The following is a 19,669-nucleotide window of genomic DNA, read 5'->3' as shown; positions in this document are numbered from 1 at the left end:
GTTACCGAGAGCTATTTCAGGCCACACAGGCCACATGGTCCCCTCCTCCCCATCCTCTGGGCCATATCCTAGCTTAGCCCTTCCTGGAAGGTCCCTCATATCCCACAGCCAAGTCAGCATGTCCCAACACCCATACCCATCTCATCTCCAGCTCCTGTCAGTTTCTACTTTTTCAGCCTCATCTTCATCATTATCATCATCATCAATTATTTTTTAAAAATATATATTTTATTGATTTTTTACAGAGAGGAATGGAGAGGGATAGAGAGTTAGAAACATCGATGAGAGAGAAACATCCTACTGGGGATGTGCCCGCAACCAAGGTACATGCCCTTGACGGGAATCGAACCTGGGACCCTTCAGTCCGCAGGCCAACGCTCTATCTATTGAGCCAAACCGGTTAGAGCTCATCATCAATTATTAAGTGCCTGTTCCCATGTGCTGCTCTGCTAGAGCTATGAAGAATAATTTAATGTCTACTGTTGCCTTCAGAGAGCTCAAAATCCCTTTTTCATAGAAAAACAAACAAACAAACAAACAATGTGAAGTCCTGTGTTGAAAGCAAGACTAGCTAACAAGGAATGTAGAATCCATTCTTTTTTTTTTTTTTTTTTTTTTTTTTTTTTTAAATATATTTTATTGATTTTCCACAGAGAAGAAGGGAGAGGGATAGTTAGAAACATCGATGAGAGAGATCGATCAGCCGCCTCCTGCACGCCCCCCACTGAGGATGTGCCTGCAACCAGGGTACATGCCCTTGACCGGAATCGAACCCGGGACCCTTGAGTCTGCAGGCCGACGCTCTATCCACTGAGCCAAACCGGTTCGGCGTAGAATCCATTCTAAACTATTGGGCACTTGTATGTCAAAGACTGAAGTGAACAACAAAGGTGTGCAATTTAAATGTGAGTGCTACAGGGTAAAGTACGTGTTAACAACACCTAACAAAAAGGAAGTGTTAACAGGCAAGACTTCCCGGAAGAGCTAAGGTTTACATAATATTGTAAATTTTCTTTCCAATATGGTAAAAAAAAAAAAAAAGAAAGAAAGTATTTTAAAAGTATATAGTGATAGATACATTTTCCTCTTATTTTTCATTCCCTGTCTCCCAGTTTCTCTCCAGGAAAAAGCACTGGTACCAGTGTCTTGTGTATCTTTCTGGTGGAATCAAGATGTTGACAGCAATGAGGGGGCATAGCTTGTTGGGGAGCAAGGGAGGGCTTTTATATCTATTCCTGACAGGAGGCCAACTGCTACCCTTCTTCCTACGTGTGTTCCCTTCTTAGGCCACACCTACTGGGTTGCCGAGCTCTGAACAGGACCCTGAGTTACCCTTTATAAGTTGTACCAATTTTTCAATATCCATTTTTCTTCCCTTTTTCCCCGTCTGGGCTGGGCTGCCCTGCATCCAGATCTCCCCTGATTGGCTGCTCTCCGGCCTCTCCGTGGAGGAGGGCAGCACCCCACCCTTTTCTGGGTAGAAACGTTTGCGTCTTTGAAAGTGTAACCAACACCCTCCTGCCTGGCGCTGGCAATGTGGCCATTCGGGGGTGGAGAAGGGCCCCCTCTGTTGGCTTTGGAGGCCTTCAGACCCTCCCAGCCTCTTTGGGGTGGGGGTGGGGGCTCGGCGGCAGCAGATTCCTTGGGATTTCTCTCTGAAGTTTGAGCACTTTTGCTACTTCCTCTCTACGCAACTCCTGTCACCACTGGTGGATTTACGTGACTTCCCTTCCTCTGAAGCTATTGCCATATACAACCCCCAGATCTCCACGCCCCTGCCCCCCAAGTCTGTGGGGGGGTTGGGGTGTGCCATCGCTGGCGAGAGGCGTTAGCTCCCGAGGAGGCCGTGGGCATGGTGGGCTGGGGCCTCGGGTTGGCGGGCGCCGCAGGGCCAGGGTCTGCGTTGCTGCTAGAGCCTTGGCGGGGAGCCGGGGCGGGGGGTGCGGAGGATCGGGGGGCCCGGAGGATGGGGCGCCGGGGCCGCCGGGCTGGAGCGGAGGGCACCGCGCGGCCGGCCGGGAGTCGGAGAGCCCCCACGCGAGGCGGGGGAGCCGCCGGGGTCGGGCGGGGGGCGCCACCGGCCGGGGCAGCGCGGCCAGCGTCCTGCGGGGCCCAGGATGGCCGCCAGGGGGCGCTGCAGGCTCCCGCTCGCCTGCCCCCCCCCCCCCCCCCCGGTAGGCGGGGCCGCGCTCTCCCCGCAGCCGCCGCCGCAGCCGCCGCCTGGGCCGCCCCGTGTCCCCGGTGGATCCTCCGCCGCCGCCGCCGGGAGCTCGATGCGGACGGAGCCCGGGCCGGGCCATGGGGATCCTCAGCATCACGGACCAGGTCAGCCCTTCTGCCTTTCCCGCCCCCTCCCTCCGGGGCCGGGCGCCGCCGCCACGCGAGCCCGGGGATGTGCGGCCTAGGCCGGGCCCGAGCCCGGAGCTCCCGGGGCGCCCGCCCCGCGCTCCCCTCCGCCGAGTCGGTGTCCTTGGGGGCCTGGCGACGGCGGAGACGCCGCGAGGGGACCCTGCAGCCGGCAGCCCGGCGGGGGCCCCCTCCGCGCCGCCCCCCTGCCCGCGGCCCCCGCCCCCCGCCCGGCCCGCGCGCCCGCCCCTGACGCCGCTCTCCCCGCAGCCGCCCCTGGTCCAGGCCATCTTCAGCCGCGATGTGGAGGAGGTGCGCTCCCTCCTCTCGCAGAAGGAGAACATCAACGTGCTGGTGAGCGCAGGTCGGGGGGAGGGCGAGCCGGGCATCCGGCCCCGGGTTCCGACTCCTCCCCGCCCGCCCTCCCGCCCGCCCGCGGGGCTCCGGGCTCCCCGTTCGGATGACGCCGCAGCGCTTTCCGCGCCGCTTGGGGGATGGAGAGGGTTCGGCTCGCAGCGCGGACACGGGTCCCTCGGGAGGGACCGCTGACCGGCGGGCCGGACCCCGCGCCCACCCCCCGCGGCGCCGGCGGGCCCCGGGGTCGGGTTCGGGTCCGCAGAACCTGCGGGAAGAGAGCGTGGGGAGCGGCCGGGGCTCCGTCTCTCCGCCGCAGCCGCTCCTCTTTTCCGCCTCCCCAGGACCAGGAGCGGCGAACCCCGCTGCATGCTGCTGCCTACGTCGGCGATGTCCCCATCCTCCAGTTGCTACTGATGTCAGGTGAGCGGGCGCCGGAAGGTGTGGCGCGGGAGGGGCCTCGGGCGGGGCCAGCCTCCCGCCCCGCATCCCAGCTCCTTCTCCGGACGCCGGTCCAGGCCAGGCTGCAGCCCCTCCAGCTCCCGGCCCATCCCCGGCCTCCCTGCCGCCCCGTCCCCACCTCCCCCTAAAGCGTCCCTCCCACAGGTGCTAACGTCAACGCTAAGGACACACTGTGGCTGACCCCCCTCCATCGTGCTGCTGCCTCCCGAAATGAGGTACCGGCCTCCCTCCGGGCCCCTCTCCCAGGGCGATGCGTTGGTTAGAGGCGCAGGTTAAGGCTGGGAGGGCCTCAGTCCTCTGCCTGACAGGCGGGTCCACCCCGGGGATGGGCGAAGACCGGACCTCGGCCCCTCCCTGCAGCCCCGGGAACTGGCTGGTAAGGTGGGGCCGAGTGTTGCCAGCTGATGTGACGTCAGGGCAGAGCTTAGCGCGGGGCTGGCAGACTGCAGGGGGCCCTGCTGCCAGGCCGGAGTGACTCATCCCTCCCCGAGGGGCCACCTTGGAGTCTGGAGTCCCTCCCCCTCTGGGCACTGAGATTACGTTTCTTGTGAGGAGGGCCTGGGTGGCGATCTGCTGCATCCCTGCCTCAAGCGGTATGAAAGTTGACAGCCCAGGGGTCCAACGTGCCTCACCGGTTGAGTCCATCAACCCTGAAGAGTGTGCAAAGGAGACCTCCCTCTTATTTTAAGTCACATCCCTGGCTGGAGCCACCAGGGAAGGGGTGGGACGGAGGCCAGCGGGAAGGGGGCCACGTTAGCCTGGGTTTTGGAGAGGAACCCAGGCCAGCCTGGGGGCAGGGAACCAGCTGGTGAGGTGGGTTCGCTTTCCTAGGTAATGAAAATGATTTTGGTGCCTCTGGACGGGGTGACGGAGGGCACCTGGGCACTGACGTCTCAGGAGTGTTTATCTTTCCGGGAAGTAGTGGGGGAGTGGGTCCTCTGTGTGTGTGGATGTGCTTGGTAGTGACTGTGGGTGAAGATGTTCAGGGTCGGGTAGAGAGTAATATTGGCGGCTTGAGGAAGAGGAAGGGATCTCTGGTTTTATCAGCAAGGCAGGGAAGATTTTAAGCTCTAAGGAGATCCAGAAGGAGGTGGGAAGTAGACATTGAGAGGCTAGACATGCTGTGCTAGGGGCAGGGCATGTGGGGGAATGGGCCACCTGTGCCATGCTGACCTAGTCTTCCCTCCATTTCCTATTGTTTCACTTCCTAACCCCCCTCTGTCATCTCTGTTATCCCTGCCCCTGAACAGAAGGTGCTGGGGCTGCTGCTGGCACATTCAGCAGATGTGAATGCCCGAGACAAGCTGTGGCAGACACCATTGCATGTGGCTGCCGCCAACCGGGCCACCAAGTGTGCTGAGGCGCTGGCACCCCTGTTGAGCAGCCTCAACGTGGCTGACAGGAGCGGGCGCAGTGCCCTGCACCATGCAGTGCATAGCGGGCATCTGGAGGTGAGGACCATGTCCAGTCCATGCCTAGCCTAGTCCTTCCCTCTCCTTCCTACCCATCAGCCCTGGGGAGGAGAAGCCCCAATGGTTCTATGAGCCGAATGAATGGTCATATTGGACTGAATTCCTTGACTTGGACTTCAAGAGGGTGATGAGCTCTCTGGAGTTACATGGAAAATGTTTGTATACATGCCTTTTTCTGATGTGAGAGTCAATGTCTTCCAACACGTTTTTAAAAACTTTTCAAGAGTTTAGGAACCACCAGGTCACGGGATGTGAAGTACACCACTGGGAGTATCATCAGTAATATTGTAATAACTGGGTATGGTGCCAAGTGGGTACTGGAAATATCAGGGGGACCACGTTATAAAGTATATGATTGTCTAACCACTGTGCTGTATACCTGAAACCAGTACAAAATAAAATTGAAAGTAAACTGTAATTGAAAAGCAAACAAACAAAAAGAACCATCACCAGATCACCTGCAGAGACTTCTCAAACTTCCGGTTTGTGTGGGAACTCCTTCGTAGTGCCTGCTTCCTCTGTTCCCTCTGGTTCTCCAGATCAGTGGTCGCCAACCGGTGGTCCGTGAGGTCTGAAAGGTTGGTGACCGCTGCTCCAGATTGTCCTGCTCAAGAACCAAGACCATGCCCTAGCTGGCTTGGCTCAGTGGATAGAGTGTTGGCCTGCGGACTGAAGGGTCTCTGGTTTGATTCCGGTCAGGGGCACATGCCTGGGTTGCGGGCTTGATCCCTAGTGTGGGGCGTGCAGGAGGCAGCCGATTAATGATCCTCTCTCATCATTGATGTTTCTATCTCTCTCCCTCTCCCTTTTTGAAATCAATAAAAATATATATATTTTAAAAAGAACCAATACCATTAGGCTGCCTCAGCCTTTTCAGGAGCTGAGGTCTCTGTTCTTAGGCAGGTTGAGGGCATGAACTTGGCACTGAAGGTGTTTCATGTCCTGATACAGACGGTGAACCTGCTCCTCAATAAGGGAGCCAGCCTGAACGTCTGTGACAAAAAGGAGCGGCAGCCTCTGCACTGGGCAGCTTTTCTAGGTGAGGAAAGATTCACAGGAAGAGGGGGCATTTGATCATTAAGATTCCTGGGGCAGGGAGTGGGGGTTGCCCTCAGCGAGAGGCCCTCCACAAACCCCGCTTGAAAGCATCCTCTCTTCTCAGGGCATTTGGATGTCCTGAAACTGCTGGTGGCCCGGGGAGCAGACCTTGGCTGCAAGGACCGCAAGGGCTATGGGCTGCTCCATACAGCTGCTGCCAGTGGCCAGATTGAAGTGGTGAAGTACCTGCTGCGGACGGGGGCTGAGGTGAGGGTGCTGAGTACAGGGGCTGGGGACTGAGGGCAGGGAGTTGGAGGTCAGCGTGTGCTATGGAGATGGGAAGGTATGGTTTTGGGAGCCAAGGAGGATGTGGTGGAAGGGCCTGCATAATGCTCACCTGAAGTGATAGTGCCCTCCGTCTTTAGGGTCGGGAATCTGAGGGAGCTGAGGCAGTTACTGGATTTCGGGGTTCTCTCGGCTGTTTGTGCCAGCTACCACTTTGTTTAAACTGATACTTCCCTTTCCCTCACCCCTGGAAATCCAGATCGACGAGCCCAATGCTTTTGGAAACACAGCTTTGCACATTGCCTGCTACCTGGGCCAGGATGCTGTGGCTATTGAGCTGGTGAACGCAGGAGCCAATGTCAACCAGCCGAATGACAAGGGCTTCACGCCACTGCACGTGGCTGCCGTCTCCACCAACGGCGCGCTCTGCTTGGAGCTTCTGGTCAATAATGGGGCTGATGTCAACTACCAGGTACCTGAAGGGATGAGGCTGAGCCCAGTGGGGAGAGGAGCCTGGCTCTGGGGTCCTGACCATATTTCCCTCTGGATAACTCTCTGGGAATTGTCCACTTGCTTCCTGGGCTGTTCAGAGCTTGCCAGGGACCTGTGAGAATATGGGCCGAGAATGTGTCATAGGACTATACCATCCCCAGGGATGTGTCCTTTGAAAGGGGGAACGGGGCATTCTCTATGCTTTGCACTGAAAAAAGAAAAGAAAAAGAAAAAACACTCCATGTTTCCACAGAGCAAAGAAGGCAAAAGTCCTCTGCACATGGCTGCCATCCACGGCCGTTTCACCCGCTCCCAGATCCTCATCCAGAATGGTAAGATTCGGGAGACTGCTCCCTTCGCCTCTTTCCCCAGAGAACTCATTTCTAGAAAGCCCTTTCCTTCCTTATTCTGCCTCCCACCACGTCGTCCAGTCAGGATGGCACCTGGAGTTCTGAGCTAGGCACCAGTGGAAATGGCCCTGCTCTGCCTGCCCCCTCCCCTGAGGCTGACAGACAAGATGACACGTGGAATGCTTAGCCTGGCACGGGCACGTTCTCAGCACTCGGATGGGAGCTAGCTAGGGGAAGTGGCCTGAAGCCTAAGGCCGGCCTGAGTGTATGTGTATGCACCCCCCTCAGGCAGCGAGATTGATTGTGCTGACAAATTTGGGAACACGCCACTGCACGTGGCCGCTCGCTACGGACACGAGCTGCTCATCAGCACCCTCATGACCAATGGCGCGGACACCGCCCGGTGAGTCAGGGCTCCTGGACCCACCTCCAGGCTGCCCCCGGCTGCACAGATGGCTCCCATCAAACACGGAGGCACAGAGGAGCTTGCTAAAGGGAAGCTCGCTGTCTCCTAGGCTGGTGGTGGGTCTCAGGAAGAGGTCTAACGGGTCCCTCCTGGACCGAGGAGTGAGCCCCAACTTCTCCCTAGGCGCGGCATCCACGACATGTTCCCCCTGCACTTAGCTGTCCTTTTTGGATTCTCTGACTGTTGTCGTAAGCTTCTTTCCTCAGGTATGTGCTGGCCAGGTGGGAGTTGGGCAGGGACCTGGGGAGCAGAGGCCTGCCCCTCTGCTCAGTGCCCTTACCTGGGACCTGTGGCGGTTCTGGCCCTGCAGGTCAGCTGTACAGCATTGTATCTTCACTCAGCAATGAGCACGTGCTTTCAGCTGGGTTTGACATCAATACGCCCGACAACCTTGGCCGCACCTGTCTTCATGCTGCTGCTTCTGGAGGGTGAGTTCTTCCCCCTCCCAGGCCTTGAGAAGAGAGCCCGGCAGGGGCCAGCCGCTCCCTTCCAGCCCCCGTCTCTGCCCCTCACAGTGGGAGCAGTTCCATCCTTCCTCAGCCCCTCCCTGCGCCTGTGGCTTCTCCTTGCGGCTTTCACTCTCTTAACCCTCATCCTTCTTCCTTTTAGGAATGTTGAATGTCTTAATTTGCTGTTGAGCAGTGGAGCTGACTTGAGGAGGAGAGACAAATTTGGAAGGTGTGTTGATGTGCACAGGTGTACCTAGGGGTTGTCTGATTAGAGAGACAAATGATAGAGCGAGGGTTGGGGAGCTGGAGACTAAGTAAGGAGAATGTGACAGCGCAGCTCTCGGCTGCGCATCTGAGCGTGTTTGGATCTGTCCCTGATTCTTCCACTTCTCCCCAGGACTCCACTGCACTACGCAGCCGCCAACGGCAGCTACCAGTGCGCGGTCACACTGGTGACTGCTGGGGCAGGCGTCAACGAGGCCGACTGCAAAGGCTGCTCCCCCCTCCACTACGCTGCCGCCTCTGACACCTATAGGAGGTGAGGCGCCCACCTGGGCCTGCTCAACCCCACGCACCTCCCTGAACCTCCCCTGACTTCCTCACTCTCCGTCCCACAGAGCAGAGCCCCACTCACCTGCCAGCCACGATGCTGAAGAGGAGGAGCCCCTGAAGGAGTCCCGCAGGAAGGAGGCCTTCTTGTGAGTAGGGAGAGGCCGGGGGTGCCTGCCCCGCGGAGCCAGCTCTGCCCCCCACAGGCGTTCCGCACAGTGTGTGTGGAGCCTCTGAGTTCAGGCCTGGACTCAGCACGGGGTGAAGACGAGAGTACGAGGCATAGCTTCTTCCCTCAGGAGCAGGCGGTCTTCTTGAGAGGGTCAGACAACCAACCCACAGAGTCACCTGTTTATTCCACAGGCATTAACTGAGTAATGACCTATTAGCTACCACGTACTGTTACGTACTAAGGAAAAAGGGTAAATTACCCCACATTTCTGCTTTCTAAAAGCTAAAAATCTGTTGAAAAAGATAAATGAAAGGACACTTACACATTCTGATGTGAGATGTTAGTAGTAGGGGGAGTTGGTACGGAGTATATGGGAACTCTACGATCTTCACAGTTTTTCTGTAAATCTAAAACTGTTCTAAAAGTAAAAGTGTATCTTTCTTAACGGATACTGACAAAGAGGCTCAGCTTTGTGATCTTTGGGAAGTAACTTAACCTCAACTTCCTCAACCTTAGGAAGGATAAGACTAGTATCTACCTCATAGGGTCATTATGAGGATTAAACTATTTAATGCACAGGAAGTGCTTAGAACAGTGTGACACCGGGTGAGTGCTAAGTATTATCACTAGTACAACGACTACTAAGCAACGCGAGGGGTGCCAAGGGAGTACAGAGGAGGCGGCACTAACTGGAAAGGCTGGGGACGGCCTCACAGAGGAGAGGGTGCTGGGGCCAGGACTGAGAGGAGTAGACCAGCTGGGCTGGGAGGAGAAGGCATTTAAAGTAGGGGTCAGCGTGCCTGGAGGTGGGAGAGCGTCGGTCAGCAGAATGCTGATAACTGGTACTGTGTCTAGGTTCCCTAGGAGGGTGTTGAAGCCAAAGTGGTTTAGGGCAGACCTGAAGGAGGGGCAGGTCTGGAGCTGGAGTAGAATGGGCAGGAGACAGCACACCTGGGTGCTGGCCAGCTAGGCTGGGAGGGGCTCCCTCCCCCTCCTACCTCTCCCAGAACTGTGCCCTCCTGGGCTGGGCCTGTCCCCACCTCACCGTCTACTCCTGCCCCCAGCTGTCTGGAGTTCTTACTGGATAACGGTGCAGACCCCTCCCTGCGGGACAGGCAGGGCTACACAGCTGTGCACTATGCAGCCGCCTATGGCAACAGACAGAACCTCGAACTGGTACGTTGGGATCCGGCCTGGATAGGGCACCTTTGTGTTTGTGGGTTCTGAAACCAAGGGGTGACTGAATCAAATGTGGTCCCTAGGTCAGGGGCTCAGGGGATGACTGTTGGTGGGGACAGGGCTAATATCTTGGGATTTCCAAAACCTTAGCACCTGCTCTCCTGCCATTGCAGCTCTTAGAAATGTCTTTTAACTGCCTGGAGGATGTGGAGAGCACCATTCCAGTCAGCCCTTTGCACTTAGCTGTGAGTCCCAGCCTTTCCTTCCTGCCCGCCTGTCCTCACCTGGCCCTCCCGCAGGGGCACACGGTGCACTGCCCTTGCTCTGTCTTCTTGAGAAGATGTGGCAAGCAGGCTGCGGCCTGGAGCGGGGAGAGCATCCGGAGGGGCTAGTGGGGGAACTGCTGGTTGGGGTCTCCCATCGGCCCCAAGAGCAGAAGGAGGCAGTGTCCTGAGCTGTACCCATGGGTTGCCCACACCCTCCAGGCCTACAATGGTCACTGTGAAGCCCTGAAGACGCTGGCCGAGACGCTGGTGAATCTGGATGTCAGGGACCACAAGGGCCGGACCGCACTCTTTCTGGCCACTGAGCGAGGCTCTACTGAGTGTGTGGAGGTGCTTACAGCCCACGGCGCCTCTGCCCTCATCAAGGAGCGCAAGCGCAAGTGGACACCCCTGCATGCTGCTGGTTCGTGTGCCCCTTAGGTTGCTCCCTCCCCTTGGAGGCTGGCCCACCATCCCTCCGAATGGGATTGGGGTTGGGAGTGGAGTCGGGTGAGGAGGATGGAAACGTCATATACTGAATTGTAGCTTCCTATCCCCCTCCCCCTTGAGCCCTGCCCTGGCCTCCTTCCCCCGGACCATGCCCTGACACGGGCCCCCTTTCCTCCTAGCTGCCTCTGGTCACACTGACTCCCTGCACTTGCTGATCGACAGTGGGGAACGAGCTGACATCACAGATGTCATGGATGCCTATGGACAGTGAGTGTGGGCCAGGGGCGGTGTGCAGGTTTCCCCGTCACTGCTGGGCCCTCACCCTTCTCCCACCCCCTCTGTAGAACCCCACTGATGCTGGCCATCATGAATGGCCATGTGGACTGTGTACACCTGCTGCTAGAGAAAGGATCCACAGCTGATGCTGCTGACCTCCGGGGCTGCACCGCCCTCCACCGTGGGGTAAGGGAGCCCTGGGTGGGGCGGCTCATAGACGGGCCTGGGTGGGGAGCATCAGGTCGCCGGGCAGGTGGACCAGGACTTGGTGCGGAGTCTTCCTGGGCTTCACTGTGCCCGCTCTGGGATGAGCGCTTGACATCCGCAGCTGACCCCCTAGACCACCTTGCTTCGTAGTCACATACAGCCACCTGCTCACCAGCCAGGCTCTGCCCAGGATACCCTGCTGGCCCTGTCCCATCGGATGAGGATGCCATTACCCAGTCCTTCTCCACCATCACATGTCCTAAAGCTGCCTCCTTTTCCCCCAGGATTGTTTGACTCCCCTAGTCTCCGTACTCCGCATCTGTCTCCCATTCCAGAGTGCCAGAATCCACTCTTGTCATCCTGATTATATGTTGGCTTAGAGCAGTGGTTCTCAACCTTGGCTGCACATTAGAATCACCTGGAAATCCTTTTAAAATCCTGATCTCTGGGCCTCATCCTCCGGAAACTCTGTTTCTTTGTTACTAATGTTGTGGTTCCACCTCACAACAAAGAAACAGAATTTCCGGAGGATGAGGCCCAGAAATCAGGATTTTAAAAAGATTTCCAGGTGATTCTAATGTGCAGCCAAGGTTGAGAACCACTGGCTTAGAGCAGGGGTGGGCAAACTTTTTGACTCGAGGGCCACAATGGGTTCTTAAACTGGACCGGAGGGCCGGAACAAAAGCATGGATGGAGTGTTTGTGTGAACTAATATAAATTCAAAGTAAACATCATTACATAAAAGGGTACGGTCTTTTTTTTTTTAGTTTTATTCATTTCAAGCGGGCCGTCGTTTGCCCACGGCTGGCTTAGAGAGTAAAGGAAGCAGCTGCTGATCACTAACACTTGGAGTCACTGTTGTAAAGGCTAGGATTGGGTGGGGTGGTAAACACACAAGACATACAGATGATGTGTTTGTAAAATTGTATACCTGAAACCTATATTATTTTATTAACCAATGTCACCCCAATTAAAAAATAAAAAAAGACACTGATTGGAGCTCTGGAGGTGGCTCTCACTCCTGGGCCAGCCCCAGTGACTGGTCATTGGAAAGGGAGTGGCTCCTCAACTGCACTCCCCTCCCCAGGCAGTGACTGGCTGTGAGGACTGCCTGGCTGCCCTGCTGGACCACGACGCGTTTGTGCTGTGCCGAGACTTCAAGGGCCGCACGCCCATCCACCTGGCCTCTGCCTGTGGCCACACTGCGGTCCTGCGGACCCTGCTGCAGGCTGCCCTTTCCACAGACCCCCTGGACGCCGGAGTGGATTACAGCGGATACTCGCCCATGCACTGGGCCTCCTACACTGGTATGGGCCTGGGGGCTGTGCAGGCTCAGGAGTGTGCACAGAGACACAGGGTAAGGGGGTGGAGGGAGGGCCTGGGTTGATCTGGTTCTGGAGGTAGAATGGAGTGTCAGGAGATGGGAGAGGACAGATGTGGGAACGCTGGTGTTATCTCTGTCCATCACACCTCTCCCTTCCTCATGCCTAGGACATGAAGATTGTCTGGAGTTGTTACTTGAACACAGCCCATTTCAATACCTGGAAGGAAACCCCTTCACTCCTTTGCACTGTGCAGTGTAAGTCCCTTCCTCTGCCTCAGCTCTTCCCAAGGGTCCCTGACCCGGGCTTCGGACAGGAGTTTGCTTCTCTTGCCCTCCTGCTGAGCCTTCCTCTCCCCCCAGAATTAATAACCAGGACAGCACCACGGAGATGCTGCTGGGAGCTCTGGGTGCCAAGATTGTGAACAGCCGAGATGCCAAAGGACGGTGAGTGAGTGGCGAGAGGCATGGGGAGAAGCCCCTCAGGTGGGGGAGCCTTTCCTGTCTCACTGTGCCCGGACCCCCACCCGCAGGACCCCTCTTCACGCCGCTGCCTTCGCGGACAACGTCTCTGGGCTCCGGATGCTGCTGCAGCATGAGGCTGAGGTGGATGCCACTGACCACACTGGCCGCACCGCGCTCATGACGGCGGCTGAGAACGGGCAGACTGCTGCTGTGGGTGTGTTTCCGGAAGGGAGGCGCTCCCCTGGGGTTTCTGCAAGATGGGTCAGTCCTGCCTGTGGGGTTCAGGAAGCAGGAGGCATGTCTTGGGTGTTTCACCCTCTGCAGATGTGAGGCACAATATATGCAGATAGGAGGGTGGAGAGCCGGGATGGCTGCTGCTCTGGGGGAGGCGTCAGTCCCGCTCGGTCCCCTTTCTCTTGTAGAATTTCTGCTGTATCGAGGGAAGGCGGACCTAACTGTGCTGGATGAGAACAAGAACACTGCCCTCCACTTGGCTTGTAGCAAGGTACTGCCTGGAGGGTGGTGGTGAGGCTGCAGGGGGCAGGGCATGTGAAGGGGCTGGGTGGCTTGATGGGGCGAGGACCGGCGTGGAAGTCAGAATCCGCTAGCCTGCCAGACGGTGGGTAGCTCTTTGTCCCACGGCCACACTCCCCTTCTCCCCTCTGTGGCCTGTCCTGCTTCCACTTCACAGCCTGCACTCTGTTCCCCTCCCTCAGGGCCATGAGAAATGTGCCCTCATGATCCTGGCAGAAACCCAAGACCTTGGCCTTATCAATGCTACCAACAGTGCGCTGCAGATGTGAGTGCCGGGGAAGGGGCTCCTGGCGGGCGGGGGGTGGGGGGGCAGGTGGGGAAGAAGGAGCCGCCTGCATTCCAGGGCTCTCTGGAACTCACAGTGTTTGCTCAGCGCCCTGCTGCTCAGGCCGGGGTGGCAGGGCAGCTTGCACCCCACTGCCTCATGCTCCTCTTTCCTTTCCTCCAGGCCACTCCACATCGCTGCCCGGAACGGTCTAGCTTCTGTGGTGCAGGCCCTGCTGAGTCGTGGGGCCACAGTGCTGGCTGTGGATGAAGAAGGTGAGTGGACATGATGCCCTATGAGGGAAGGTGCCCTTCCCACCTTTCCTGGGTTTGGGGTCAGGGACACTCTTCAGGAGGTGACCTCTTAAATTTGCTATAAACTGGCTTTTTGTCCCACGCACCAGCGTGCTAGTCTCTGAGGGAAATCTGTTGGACCTAGGTAGAGCCAGCAGGAGCCTCAGGAAGACCGCCCCCCCATGCTTCAGCCTCCTGTCCCCCATGCTCCACCCTTAGCTCCACACGTCCACAGCCTACCTGTCAGCTTCCTGTGACCCTCATGGCCCTTGACCCCTGGCCATACTGAGTGCTTGCCTGCCTCGGTTCGCTCCACAGATAAGAGCGCTCAGGGCCTAGGAGAGGAGGAATGGGGGCCCAGAGATACAGGACTCTGTGCCTTAGTTCTTACCCTTGCCTGCAGGTCACACCCCAGCACTGGCCTGTGCCCCCAACAAAGATGTGGCAGACTGCCTGGCCTTGATCCTTTCCACCATGAAGCCTTTCCCACCCAAGGACGCCGTCAGTCCTTTCAGCTTCAGCCTGCTCAAGAACTGCAGCATTGCAGCAGTCAAGACGGTGGGTGGCTGCGGGGCCCTGCCCCACGGGGCCTCCTGCCCCTACAGCCAGGAGCGGCACGGCGCCATCGGGTTAGATGGCTGCTACTCTGAGTAGCCCCTTTCCAGTGTCCCTCTCCCTGCCGGTGGCTTGATATCTTATTCTATTTATTTAGAAAAAGTCTATACATTTAGGGCACTTTAAAGGAGAACACGACTGAGTTGGGGGTTGGAGGGGGGAGAAAAGCACTGGGGAGCAGCTGCTCACCCCTTTGCCATACCATCCTGGCCTGGCAGGGGCCTGGGACTGACAGGGAGCACCCCAGGCCCTTGGTACCCCCAGGGCAGCCCCTTCTGCCAAGTGTCCCAAAATGATTGCTAAATGCCTGGCTCCCCCTCTCGTTACCCCACCTCTCAGTTTCCTCTTTCTGCTGCCAGCGACCCCAACTCTTCCCCCAGATTCTCCTCTCTGTGTCCCCCGCCCCTCCTGCCAGGCAGATCCCTTCCTCTTCTTCCATTCCCATCACTGCCTCCCTGCTCGGCCGGCTCCTCCATCCCCGCAGCAGTGAGAAGCCTTAATCTCTGGTACTGTGTGAGCACTCTGGGGGCACCCCTCCCCCTTCAGGGGCAGCTAGTGGACAAGGGGGGAGGGTATTTAGCACTGGGGCCTGGAGCTTTTCCCCATTTCTGTATCCCATCCCCCTAAAGTTCAAATGCAAAACACTTGAAGCAGCAACTACTGTACCTGGGCCCCCATCCTGCACTCTCCCCTGGCCCCTCATATGCAAATCAAGGGCTGGTTCTGCCCCCACAGCCTACTCCCCCGCTCCCCTCCCTGCTGGCCTGGCCCCAGCCACGCACTTTAACCCGCTTCTTCTTTTCACTTCTTTTGGGAGGCCAGAGCCCCTGGCCGTTCCCTCCCCGGCTCTCCTCTCTCTTAACTTTGAGGCTTGTCATGAATTTTTAAGTAAGCATTTTATCCTTTAGGGAAAGAAACAAATTAATTTCCTGCCCATTTCAAAACCACAGCCCTCGTATGTCCTATGTGTTTCAGGCATGTGTTTGCATGTGTGTGGAGGGAGGGGCTGTGCTCTTCCTCCTGCGTCCCCATCCTATAGACCTCTGCTCCTGTCTGCTCCCACCTTCCACATGTCCACGAGCACCCACGGCCCCCAGTCACTCCTGATCTGAAGCCAAAGATGGTGGGAGGGGCAGGGCAGACGAGGGACCGTGGCTGCTCGGGACCAGGCTTCCCCTCCCAGTGAGGATGAAGCTCTGATCTAAGGAGAACAGCAGACACCAAGGCGAGGGCTCTGCCTCCCAGCAGCAGGGAGAGGGGTTTGAGCTCGGGGCTGCACTGAGAAGATTCCTCAAAGCTGCACCCTAAAAGCCAGACTGGGCTAGATGAGGAGGGGGCAGTTTCTTCTCTAAATGTAGCATTGAATTTGGCCCTGGTCCCTTCAAAAGCCCTGTCCATCCATCTCCTAGCTAAGCCTCCTGGACAGTTGGACCCTTTCCCACAGCCCAGTGTTCCCTTCCTCACACTCAATACCTCAGCCAGGGGCCAAGACACAGAACTTGAATAGAGGTCATGCCCCCTCCGTGCCCACAGTGCATCCTTGCCCAGTTTGGCTGCCATCAGTATTGTCCCCTGAGAACTGGATGGGCTTCGTTTACACAGTAGAGGGTCTCCCCTGCCAGGGGACCCCTCATTCTCCTGCCCCTCTCTCATGCTTGCTTTATTCACCATCTTACCTGATTCCAGTTGTAGCCCCTGCAAATCTTGCTTCCCTTGCCAAGGGTGGGCTGAGGGGAGAGGGAGCATCCCAGGGCCCCTCCCTCCCTCACAGATACCCTTAACCATACCTCATGCTGGTTCCCTGATGCCTGGGGTGTTTATCCAAGTCCTTATTCTTTTCGTTTCTTTTATCCTCTATCTTGCTTCCCCGCCCCCCTCAGTTCCTAAACCATTTCAAAGCTTCCAAATGACCATTATTGGTGAGAAGGATTGTGCAGCTTTTAGTTTTTATTTTTGTTTTCAAAGCCAAAGGGCCTTGCGACGCCCCTCTTGCCCACCTCCTTTTACACCCCGTCCTCCCCTAGACGACAATCAATGTGACCTCTCTTAAGGGCTGCAGCCCCCCACCCTGCTGGATCTGCAGAGCTTGCCCCTAACTTTAATTCTCTCTCCTGAAATCTTCCCATTCCATCCCCTCCCTCTCATTTTGGTGCTGGGAATTAGGTGGTGGGGGCGGGGGAGAAGGGAACCGGGTTCTCCAGAGAAGACTCTCGGGGTATCGGTCGTGTTCTCCTTTATCAGCGTTCGGTGATGACAGGAAGCGTCGGAGTGTTTGTCAGGAGCCCCATGGTTTTGCTGGAGGAGATTTCTGGTGGCTGCTCCCGGCTGCCCCGTCAGCACACCGTCAGCAGTGCTGGGCATGTGGGGCATCCTCGTCCTCACGCGGCTGTGAGGCCTGGAGGACAAGCAGCCTCTCCTATGCCAAAGGAAACCCCGCCCCAGGTTCTCCAGTCCCTTGTGTTTTTTGAAGCATTTTGACCATTCTCATGGCCACTGCATATTTATTTTAATGTTAAGATTTTTTTTAAACCTCTTTGACTTAAACGGGTGTGGAGAAGTGAAAAACAGGCAGAATGCCCCCCAGTCTTGAGGGGGTAGGTGGGGAAGAAACCTCTCCTTCCCTTCACCTGCCCTCTCCCCTCCCCTCCCCACCGCAGCTAAAGCACTTGCTTCAAGTAATAAGCACTTTTGAGAAAAGGCCTATTTTAAGTGAGGATCCTGGGAGCAGCCCCAGGTCCCAGCAAAGGAGACAGAGCTAGGGCTACATAGGAGACAGGGAAACAGACGTGTAAATCAGAGGGCGAGATGAAAAGAGCCAGTTTTTAGTTTCTGATTTTGTGGGGATATGTCTGATTGGGCGGTGGCTTTGGTAGGGTTGTGTACTATCCTTCAGAAAAGCAAATGGCACAAACTGTGGGTCCCAGGATGGACCAACAGACCCAGGTCACTGCCACTGTCCAGCTGAGACTGACGGGCCACCTCCCCCACCCCTGGCCCCTGAGCCATAGGACTGCTGAAAACCACTGAATGTACAGCCCAGGTTGGGGTGGGGAGCAGCCCCTGGGGGAGGGGGCTTCTCCTTTTGTTTGGTGCTGTGGGGGGTGGGAGAGATGAGACTGAGGGACGGCCACCCCACTTAGACGTGTTCCTTGGGGTGGAGGGGCTGGGAGGGCTTACCCCCTCTCCAGCCCCAGCCATGGCCCCTCCTCCTTCCTCATCCCTATCCGTTTTGACTGTAAGTCCAGCTCACCTTTGCCTTCAATATGTAACCAAAGGAAAACTCAATACTGTTTCCACCGCTGTCTGCCCACCTGAGCACCTTCTTCCTCCCTGGACCTAGAAGGGGAGAAGAGGCTGGGGGCACCGGAGTGTAGGGCCAGAGTGAACGGTTCTACAGCTGTACCCCCAAAACCTTCTCTGGGGTCTTAGAAGGGGCCCTGAGAGGTGGGGTGGAGCCAGGCTGGAGGGGCTGGGAGCAGGCCCACTGTGGATCTTGTGCACATGCGTGTTTTTTCGTTTGAAGGACTCCAGTGACTGTGCTCCAGCAGGGAGGCCCCTTCCTCCTTCCCTCTCCACCATTCCTCACCCTCTCCCCATACCCAGTGCTCATCCCCTGCCTCCCCTTCCCACCGCAAAGGAAAATAGCCTTACAGACCCTCGCCCAGAAACCCCCTCCGGGGCAAACCCCTGTGGGGCCCCATCCTGCCTAGTTTGAACCCTACCTTGTAAGAAGGAGGGAGAAGGCGCAAAGCAGCCCTTCCCCTGATCATGGTGGCTCCGTCCGCCGCACCTGGACCCATGCTGGGCAAGGGCGGAGGTGAGGAGTCTTTGAGGACCAAGCCCAGTGGTCTGGGAAGAGGGAGGTGGAGAAGGAAGGGTCTGTTTTGAGGACTCCCTCCTCCCAACCCAACCCCTAGAGAAGCGACCAAATCCCAGAGATGGGAGGAAGCCGGGGTGGGGAGGGTCTGCTCTATGAATTACTTGAAGGTACTGACTCTGAGGCTGCTGTTGCCCACTTAGGTGTGAGGGGGACACTGTCACTGCATCCGGGGGGCAGAGGGCGGGTGACGAGAGGATCCACCCTTGGCCCATGCTCACTCCTGCTAGGCCCCTTCCCTGGGGAGCCTGGCTTTGCGCCCAGGGAAGTTGGGGAGAGCCTTCCCCCCCATGTCCATCCCTCACCGTGGGCACCCTCTCCAATTGCACTAAAGTAGCTGTTGTGCCAGTCTTACCCCCACACCAGGTGGGGTCTCTGCTTCCAGTCCTTTCTCGCCCACTGCCTCTGCTCCCTTCCCGGACAATCTCCTTGTTCCCTGTATTCCTGGGTAGCTCAGCTTTGTATGTGTGCGTTTGGGGGTGGGGGTGGGTTCTGGCTGGAGTGGGCTTGGTAGGGGTTGGGAAGGGCTAGGGGAAAGGTGGAGGATGAAGTCTCCTCTCCCCTTCCTCAACTCCAAGCCACAGAAGCCTGGGAGGGAGGGTGCCTACTCTCGCTGCTGTGTGTCTCGCAGATGTGCCAAAACGGGGTTGGGTGGGAGGGAGGGTGCCTGGCAGAGTGGCCCCCAGGGTGGCTCTCTCAAAGCAATACAGTTCCTCCTGCCGGGGGGACGGCAAGACAGGGGAGAGGGTTGGGTGGGGACCTGGGGTTCCCTGTGTACAGCTGTGTATATCCAGGGGTGTTCTCTGTCTGGTACTCGCTGCGGACGTCTATGTGTGTGTGATCCTCCCCTTCCTTGTGCCCTGCATGACCTGTGATGCTGCAGACACCACCATCCTGTGTGCAGGGGTGTGTTGGGAGCACGGAGGGGCATGTTCCATGTCCTGTTGTGCCCTCCACCCTGTGACCCATGTACTCGGTTGTAGGAAGTAAAGAGAACTGAGCACAATTCACTGGATTCTAGTGGAATCTTTCTCTAAGCAATGTTCCCCTTCCTGCCCTTCTCCCTGCCTTGGATCCACCTGTGGTGCTAGCGTTGGGGTCGGGGGGTGTTTAATGCTGGTGGTCAGCAATAAAGGGCAGATCTGCCCAGATGCCTGTATCCCCAGGGTGCTGAGGGCAGCAGGAAAAAGGGGGGACCTCAGTGCATTGCCCCATCCCTTCCCCTCCTCCCTGGGCTAAAGCACAATGCTGTCCCCACAGATTGATGCACCCTGCATCCTCCAACCCGACTCATGTCCTCCCCAACCTGCTTCGAGCCCCCTCCCACCACATCCTGGTTTTCTATGCTGTTTTGGTGCAAGTACAACTGTCGTAGTCATGGCTTTAGGATGGGTTCTGTTTATTAAAATCCTGTTGCTCCTACTGGCCCTGTGTCCCGCCTCCATTCCTGTGGCTGGGGGGAAGGAAGGGCAGCTGGACGCCTTCCCAC

General features: G+C 57.3%; 1 protein-coding gene across 1 annotated transcript; it reads left to right on the top strand.

The window, feature by feature from the left end:
- The first annotated feature begins 2,167 nt into the window (after window positions 1-2,167).
- Window positions 2,168-19,602, top strand: ANKRD52 (ankyrin repeat domain 52). Its single transcript, XM_059683249.1, has 28 exons — window positions 2,168-2,325; window positions 2,617-2,700; window positions 3,045-3,123; window positions 3,307-3,377; window positions 4,413-4,613; window positions 5,586-5,673; window positions 5,797-5,939; window positions 6,217-6,429; window positions 6,703-6,781; window positions 7,088-7,202; window positions 7,389-7,471; window positions 7,576-7,693; window positions 7,875-7,943; window positions 8,112-8,252; window positions 8,332-8,412; window positions 9,500-9,611; window positions 9,788-9,859; window positions 10,100-10,301; window positions 10,507-10,594; window positions 10,672-10,789; window positions 11,898-12,117; window positions 12,302-12,389; window positions 12,495-12,578; window positions 12,665-12,810; window positions 13,019-13,101; window positions 13,313-13,395; window positions 13,579-13,670; window positions 14,092-19,602. The coding sequence occupies exons 1-28, from the start codon at window positions 2,299-2,301 to the stop codon at window positions 14,340-14,342; spliced, it is 3,231 nt and encodes a 1,076-aa protein (XP_059539232.1). The 5' UTR covers window positions 2,168-2,298; the 3' UTR covers window positions 14,343-19,602.
- Window positions 19,603-19,669: the final 67 nt, after the last annotated feature.

Source organism: Myotis daubentonii, chromosome 2, assembly GCF_963259705.1.
Source record: "Myotis daubentonii chromosome 2, mMyoDau2.1, whole genome shotgun sequence".
Lineage (NCBI taxonomy): Eukaryota > Metazoa > Chordata > Mammalia > Chiroptera > Vespertilionidae > Myotis > Myotis daubentonii.
The sequence above is the reverse complement of the archived record's forward strand: the minus strand, read 5'-3'. Positions and strand labels throughout refer to the sequence as shown.

Bases quoted from the DNA above. Each gene is read 5' to 3' on its own strand.
- ANKRD52 (XM_059683249.1), top strand. From the start codon at position 2,299: ATGGGGATCCTCAGCATCACGGACCAG. The intron at 2,701-3,044 runs GTGAGCGCAGGT...CCGCCTCCCCAG, and splicing joins AGGAGAACATCAACGTGCTG to GACCAGGAGCGGCGAACCCC. The intron at 3,124-3,306 runs GTGAGCGGGCGC...TCCCTCCCACAG, and splicing joins CCAGTTGCTACTGATGTCAG to GTGCTAACGTCAACGCTAAG.